General features: G+C 34.6%; 1 protein-coding gene across 1 annotated transcript in view; it reads right to left on the reverse strand.

Annotated features, from left to right (window-relative positions):
- LOC117101440 overlaps nucleotides 1-8,646 on the reverse strand; it is a 41,304-nt gene that overhangs the window by 14,766 nt on the left and 17,892 nt on the right. Inside the window, exons 26-35 of the mRNA XM_033241418.1 lie at nucleotides 8,492-8,547; nucleotides 7,098-7,330; nucleotides 6,548-6,643; nucleotides 5,777-5,834; nucleotides 5,267-5,308; nucleotides 4,465-4,637; nucleotides 1,563-1,661; nucleotides 1,141-1,195; nucleotides 711-758; nucleotides 75-349 (exon numbers count right to left, since the gene is read on the reverse strand). Of these exons, the coding sequence (XP_033097309.1) occupies nucleotides 75-349; nucleotides 711-758; nucleotides 1,141-1,195; nucleotides 1,563-1,661; nucleotides 4,465-4,637; nucleotides 5,267-5,308; nucleotides 5,777-5,834; nucleotides 6,548-6,643; nucleotides 7,098-7,330; nucleotides 8,492-8,547 (1,135 nt within the window). The remainder of the gene's footprint in view (nucleotides 1-74; nucleotides 350-710; nucleotides 759-1,140; nucleotides 1,196-1,562; nucleotides 1,662-4,464; nucleotides 4,638-5,266; nucleotides 5,309-5,776; nucleotides 5,835-6,547; nucleotides 6,644-7,097; nucleotides 7,331-8,491; nucleotides 8,548-8,646) is intronic.

Consider the following 8,646-nt stretch of genomic DNA (forward strand, 5'->3'; position numbering starts at 1 on the left):
TATATATATATATATATATATATTTCATGAACATATCATCCAGGCCCACGCACAAACATAATTTAAAATTATACCTTTAAAAATAATTGGTCAAAATCATGGTAAGCTCCAATTGTAAGAGAAGTTACATGTGCACCGCTAAGGTCACCACGGATTTTCAAGCCTGTGATAACATTTTCCGTACTGCTCAAATGATAATCAAAAAACGGGCTCTCATCAATACTAGTAGGGCTCCATGCTAAGCTGTCAAAATGACCTAAGTTAGGTGTTTGTTGTAGTGATTCCAATACACTCGAAAACTCCAGATCTACTTTGCTCGACAATTCCACAATACCCTCAAGACAAGGATCTGAAAGAAGTAAATGTACATTTATTTAAACATAATATAACGCATTATACCAATGCGCTACAATGTGTGGACACGAGTAGCTCGTTAAATATATATAGTTGAGTTAAATTATATTTAAGTGTTATTTCGCGTCTCTGCAACCCAGTAAACCGGCGCCAGCTACCATGGTAGCTATCAGAACCAGTAGTGGGGTACCACCCTACTCGTCCTACTTATGCATTTTCCAAATAGCCTAAAAAGACGCTATGACCAAGGGGGACAGTCATCATTTTCCCACATATCAACATAAATCAACGACAAGGAGAGGTAAATTCTACCCTTAACTGTTATGTGACAGAAATATAAACACGACATTACTTACGTGGAGTTGTAATTTGTGTTGTGGTTACAGTTGTTGTTACAACGGTAGCTGTTTTAAAAGAAATTAATATTGTTTGAAAACAAAATAACTTAACACGTAATTGTAGTGGCGAATCTGATTGATTTCAAAATGTAACATTTAATGGTATGCCTCGCCAAGAACAGTTTTTTTAAACAATTGTTTTAAAGAAATTTTTCGTTAATAGGCTATGCCCGAAACCCCGTTTTTACCATTATTTGAGTATTCTAATTATACATTCCTCATCACATCGAAAAATAATTTTAAAAATTGTTCAACCAAAACATAATTTCGAAATTACAATATTTCTTAAGTTTAAAACATTATTACTCTTTAATATGAATCCATAGATATTCAAATAAAAGGATCAAACATGCTTTAATTTTAAATAATCATTACAAACATAACTTACTGATTGGTTCGCAATAACAGCAAGTGTTTTCAAGTCCTTCCACAAGATGAGATCCCTAATAGAACATAAATAGTTGAACATATGTATATTTTAAATATCAATCGTCTATGACTTAATATATAATATAATATAACTTTTTTTAAACATACTTTAGATCTAATTTCAGTTGTATTTATTCTATCACATCGGACCCACATACATAAAGCTTCGGCATTTCATTTTTTCTGTTTAAAGTTTAGTTTATTTTTTTATTTATTCTGGGAGCACATTCTGTGGGTGACAGCGACTTATTCTCGACATTGTACTGAATATTGATGGTGTTATTCCACAATATTTTGTTGCAGTAGTCTTTGCCGAAATCAAACACAAATTTGGGAAGGGTAGATTAAGCAACCCTTATACATTGTCTCATTACCACTTACTTCATCACATGACCTGATGTTACAGCTAGGCTCACAGTCAGCCCTATATTCTCGGCAAACACAAGAGTAGCAATTTCCATATTCCCATACCGCCCCTTCCTACGAAGACATATAATAATACAAACTTCAATGATCACATATATAATGATTTTGAAGTTATGCGATTTTCATTTCATCAGGTAAAATATGCTTTAATGATTTTTAAGTTATTTATAGGAATTGATTTACTTTTTAATAATTTTATTTAATGGTTCCTTTTAGAAAATAGTACTACCTGCCAAAACTCATTTTAGAGTAAACATTGGTTAGCATCCTTATGTTATCAATTTTCATGGTAGGGAGGGAGGTTTTTGATTTTTTTTTTCTCACATCGAACATGAAAAAAAGGGTGTCGCAAGGAAAAAACTGCAAAGCAAAGAAGAAGAAACTTTACCTATATAATTGCGCTCAATTCACTCCAACACAACAGGCATCATGGATGCCATGTGGCTACAGTATATTGTGAACAACATAGAGCATAGAAATGTAATGCTAGCGTGCGGACGGGTGGTAAACAAACCTATATTAAATGGAGTTTGTGAGTGTTATGTAAAAAAAGTTATAAAACATCGGGTCGGTGGCTTTTCTGATGGTAGGGAGGGGATGCTAAATAATTATTTTATTTTACATGGCCTAATTAAAAACTAATAGAGAACAATGACCTCTACTATATGTGTACATTCACCAAGTATTTTGTAACAAAATGTATTTTTTCTTAAAGTTGTTAAAGGAAAAATATGACTATTATTAAGGAAGTTTAATGTACAGGAATATTTATCAGAAATTTATATTTTGCATCTGTATCATTTTAACCAATATGCCATATCTGAATTGCTTATAGTGTTAATTTATTAAAGCAAATATTTTCGCTGTTGCACTGTATAATGTAAATGAAACAGTGTGTGTAATGTACATTACACACACTGTACACATTATACACACAACTTGAACACCTTTAGCTGTTAAGCTAAATTCTGGTACAGTACATTAGAAGATAGTTTCACAAAATTAAATGACTGGTTGATTTCCTCTGACTCCCCACCATAGTTGGGCCCGAGGTGGCCAGAACATTTTTTAATGTGGCACATTTTGTGGATGATGGCCGGAAATGGCACTAAAATTGGACAAATTTAGTAAGTGGGGGAATGGACGACAGTTACCCCTTTAATCCACCGCTAGATAAAATATGATGTCCTACAGTCGATGTCACAACAGAGTGGTCAGAGACACATTATGTTGTGTATAAACAGAGCTCTCATTTTGGATCATGATCATGAACCCTATGGGGGAGCTCCTTCGGCGGCCTTAGGTGGGAAAGGAGGCCTGCGTGCTGCCGCACAGGACACATAATCGTTACACCACTGATCGCACATAATGTGTTCACAAGCCACACAACTACCTCTAGAAATATTATTACATATGGTTAATAATCAAGAACATTACTCTTCGAAAAAGGTCCCCGAACAACAATATTAGCAATTGAAAATGAACAAATCACACATTTATAGTTGCACTCCTTCAATATCTGTTTATTTATGCAAGTTAACATTTTTGCTGTAATTAAGCAGATATTACTATTCAAAAATGGCTACAGACACCAAAAATGTCAAAAGTACACAAATAAATTACACTTTTTCAGTTAAATTCATTTAACGTAGGATTACTTTTGTTGGTTCAATTTTTTTTCTGTGTGTGACTACCCACATAAAAATTATGATGACATTTGGTTAGCAATTTGAGAAGATATGTCTACCCAAATGTAGCCACCCTAAAAAGTTATGTTTTTGGTAGGAGGGGCTAACTTTGATGGGGGTCGTTGTGAAAACCGTCTTGAGATTTTATGGAAGGACTTTTAGTATAGTATGGGAAACATGTTTAATTAACAATATTTACTATAGTCAACTAAACGAAATCCATTTTCTAGGCCTTTTCTGATTTACAGCCGGTGGCCTATAAGTACTTCTAAACGTTTATTTGTGTTAACTAAAACACTTACAGCAAGTAATAAAACCATACTGGATGTCAAAACATCTAATACGAGATGAATTATAACTATTAAAAGTATTATTAAGAAGCTTATATTTATAAGCACGAAAAACGTGTTGTATCCAGGGGCGGATCCAGAAATGTCCAAAAGGGGGGGGGGGCGGAAAGGGGGCCGAAAGTTGGGCCGATTGAGACAACACTGTCGTAGGGAGTCCGGGGCATTCCCCCGCGAAAATTTTGTGTTCTAGACGCCCGAACATAACATTTGAGGCATTCTGGGCTATCATTTTTTTCTTTTTCTCTCTTTTTTTCTTTTTTTTTTCTTTTTTTTACCTCCCAAAGGGGGGCCGGGGCCGGGCCGGGCCCCCCCCCCAAATCCGCCCCTGGTATCCCCGTGCATTATTGAACCTGAGACCTTTCATATTAAAGGCGCACCTTGCTACGAAGACATAGCTGTAATCTAATGGCTAATAGAACGTCCAATTCCCAGACTGAAAAAATGTGTGGATTATACAGTCGAAAATATACAATAGTATAACTAAATAGATACTTTTCATTAGGTTTAGAACATTTAATAATTATTTTTTATTTGTGTCAATCTCCTTGTAATCTTATCATTTGTAATGACAAGAATCTGTTTAAAGTGTATGACATAAACTCTGCCTCGATGTAACATTTTCTCTTTCAACTAATAATCTTCCCATTGCACTCAAAATCAATCAATATTTGTATATTTTATACTTGTAATTTAGTCTATATTGGCTTAATTGTATCAATGTTGTGGTGGTAGGTTATAACACATGGGGCACGATAACCGACGCAGAACAATAAACCAAATTAATTTTTTTTTAACAGAAAAAAATTATGTATAGTATACCTCATAAGTTGTGCCATTGTGGTAGCAAGAACATCCAGTAGGGGGCTTAAAACAATGCTCTCCATTCCATGTGTAACCCTCTTCACAAGATGCACTGCAATGAGCGCCACATGCTGCACGTGGATCGCACGTGTCACTGCCATCACAGTTACCAATACAGTTGCAGTTGCAAGCTATGAATTATAAGATGACACAGGTAAATAATATTATCTTCATAGTAGCAAGGTAATGTTGGTATGTACGATATTTGTTGTGAAAATAACGAACACAGATATTTTGTTAATTACACACATCATACCACCAATTTAATCTAAAATATTGAATTATATGAATATTGTGAGAAGATAATTATACAAGAACGACTCATTATCACGTCAATCATTTCGAAAATACATGGGAAATGCAACAAAAGAGCATAATATTTTGCAAGTGTAATTATATTCAATGCTGTGGTGCCATTATTGGAAAATACTCAAAGGATATTTTGAATTAATGTGGAAATTCTAAGAAATAAGATGTTTTAAAATTATCTTCAGAAAATATTTTAAAAGGTAAATAATGAAGTCAAAAATTACGCTACGGAGAGTTTAAGTTTATATAAAATAAATATGTATCACTACAGGCACACAACTAAAATCACAATATATCAACATAGGCCTACATTTATAGCATACACAAGTTGCCAGTGATAGACCTGTAGCTTTCATTTAAACTGTCCACTAAATTACACAAATCAACAAGTGTCAAACTCTACCATTTAGATAAAAAATAATCAAGAACAAAAACAATTAAAAACAATTACGCTCTGATGTTGTCTGTACAGTGGTGGTTACAACTGTTGTCACTGAAATACAGAATAATATATTGTTATGCAAGGAAGCTTAGAGAAGACGTATGGTAAATTATGGAGATATGATAATTAATGACGGCTTATATGCGTATATCAAAAAGTGTAGAATTAAATTACGAGAGTCCGACTGCCCTGATTTTGTTTGCACACAATGAAAAAGTACTACTACGCAATAGGGGGCGCCCTATTAAAATTCCAGTCAAAGATCTTGTAATTATAAGATCTTTGATTGGAATAGAGTTCGAAACTCACCTTTTTAATGACGCCCTCTGGCTCGTGATATTACTTTTTTAAAGTAGGATTACGTTCCAACGAAACCTTAAAAGTCGGACCTCTGGCAGTTCTATACTTTTGCTTATACTCTGTAACTGGACAGAGTGATTCTTATTTTGAACTTCATTTTATTAATTTCAGAAAATAATTTCATATTTTAATATATATTCATAGAAATGTTTCACTTACCTGGTATACATTCACAGCATTTATCTTCATTATCTTCATAAGTTTTGAGAATTGATGACTGAAGTAAATATAGAAAGTAAACAGATTTGAGATCCTAGTTTGCTTAGTTTAAAAAGTTGTGCTAACGAAAACTTGGTCCTATTCGGTCCATTTAGGCCTATGTAAAAATCGTTATAATCTATCAACACCACTACTAATTGGTGTAATGTACACTATAGAGTATTACAGTGCTACGTCACGATACCGCGTGGTACTACTCCGTTGCTATCGTTGCAAAATGGGTCCAACCGGGCGCCATTTTTTCCACTGACAAACCATTGATCCCAATTTCTAACTTAATTATTAAGATGTTGTATCTCACTTTTACTTTGTAAATTATAATTGATGATTAAATGTGTGTTCGATAACTAATATAATTCGAGTTTTTGTATTTTTAGTACATTTTGATGGTAAAATCATGGACTTATTAATAAGAGAGAGAGAGCCAGAGAGCGCCACCTGGCGTCGTGACGACACGACTGTGGTACTCTATATGATTATCATTATCTTCTTTTATTTTGCACAAAGCTAATTTATTATATGACTGGTTTGTACAACTTTTCGACAGGCACTAGTGCACAAAATTCCAATGGCATTATCTTTTTTTCGAATGTCGTAATAAAATAATAACTTGCGTATCAGCCATCCAGCTTACAACCATTTTTGATTGAAAGACAAGATTTTAACAACTGTGCCACATATACAGTTAATTAATTTTGTTTTCAACCTTACCTGATCACATAATACTGTGCATGTTTTGTTGCAGACTGTTTCTCCATTTATACAACGACAATGTTTGCATTGCGACTCCCAATACCACTCATCATGCTGCAAAATAAAGTATACTATGCTTGATAAAACTTATTGGTTGGTTGGTTTCAAATGTCTCAGGACTTACTTTTAGCAAGCCCTCCTAGTGGTAGGTCAGGCTGAACACGGAGAGATAATCCCAATGTAATATTCAAAGGGTGTACTGCATTTTTAATATGCACATGGCACTACTGCACACATAATTTATAAATGTCATACATTATTATAATACAAGGAGAGCAGGAATAGACTAAGACCAAAGTATCGGAAAGGATATCAATGGTTCAGTGCACGCACAGGCCTTTCCTTTTTTGACATTCCGCTCTCTCAATAAAAATTCCAATTCAAATTATTTCTAGAAAATCAACATAAAACTAAGCGCGTTGTTTGAAGATAAAACAAAATAAAAGTTTTAAATATCATTTTCGTATAGCGTGTACACAGGCACTAAAAGAGGTAATGTATTATTTACCTCTCTTGCCACACCGGCGTTGTCTATACATGGACAATCCCTCTCATCAGAACCATCTGGACAGTGTATCACATTGTCGCAGACATTCTCATTTGGAATACAGCTATTGCAGTCACACATGTGGTATTCTGGTGGACATGAACATGCTGTAGTTGGTTGCTGTGTCGTTGGCTCATGAGTGGTCGGCTTGTATGTAGTTGGCTCAAGAGTGGTTGGTTCTTTCTCTGTGGTCACTAAAACAAACAAAAAATATTTTGGATGTGAATTGAGTCTTTATCATAGCCGAAGTTGTTTTTCCAATTAATCACAAAAATTCAATAGACCTAGGGTACTAATCTAATTATTTAAAAACACAATTAAAACATACACATTTCTTTTTATAATTTAACTTAAATAAGGTTTTCATAGGAGTGGTGTTTTACCCTAGCTGACGTCTTATCGTACTGAATACTCAGTACGTTCCTAAATACTTGGGGGAATCAAACCCATGACCTCCAGATATTATAGCCTGGTGTCATAAGCACTAGGGCACCGAGCTTGCAGTTGGTGACTAGTGTTGATTCCTATTCCCAAGAAGCAACCAGGGGTGGATCCAGAGACTGTCTCTTATACACATCTTGTCCAAAGGGGGGGGGGGGCTAAAGGGGGCCGAAAGTTGGTTCGATCTACCCTAGGGGGTCCGGGGGCATGCCCCCGCGAAATGTTTGTGTTCTAGACGCCTGGAAATAACATTTGAGGCGTTCTGGGCTATCATCTTTTCCTTTTTCTTTATTTTTTTTCTTTCTTTTGCCTTCCAAAAGTGCCGGGCCGCCCCACCCTAAATCCGCCCCTGGCAATGGGTACTGCAATGTTATTTCAATATGTCTTTGCGTCAGGAAAATATCATAGGAGTGATGTTTTGTCCTGCCTGACGTGTTATCGTACTGAATATTCAGTATGTACTCAAATACATGCGAAAAAAAATTCGCAAGTGATTACATACATCAAAATAATTGAATAAGGTTTATTGAACTACTTAATCACTATTATAAGTCAATCGCGATGTCATCATTACCCTCCACGTATTTTTCATATTCCCCATTGAACACTAATTTGTACTAGTGCTTAGTAAGCTTTGCAGTGTGCAAAAAGCTCAAACAAAGCCTTATTTCATGATATTGCGAGGAATAGGGCTAAGTCAGCCTCAATGAGTGATGATAATTATGACAGTAATGATGATGATTATCACCTTAATATTATTATTATTACTATTATTATTATTATTATTATTATTATTATTATTATTATTAATAGTAAGTAGCAGTAGTAATAGTTAGTAGTGTTGCCGGTAGGTGCTGTGCACATATAACTCATTATAATCATTTACTATCAGAATTGATCGAATGACCACTTACCACGTGTTGTGCATCCTGGACCATAGCATCTCATATATCCACCTTTTTCACAAACGCTAAAAAGGATCAACAAAGAAATATTATAACGTAACGTAGCAATATGTTAAATAAGATGAAGTGGATTTATATATGTATATATATATATATATATATAT

The sequence above is a fragment of the Anneissia japonica genome, unplaced genomic scaffold (genome assembly GCF_011630105.1).
Source record: "Anneissia japonica isolate Jap-2015-1 unplaced genomic scaffold, ASM1163010v1 scaffold287782_len627234_cov183, whole genome shotgun sequence".
Classification (NCBI taxonomy): Eukaryota; Metazoa; Echinodermata; class Crinoidea; order Comatulida; family Comatulidae; genus Anneissia; species Anneissia japonica.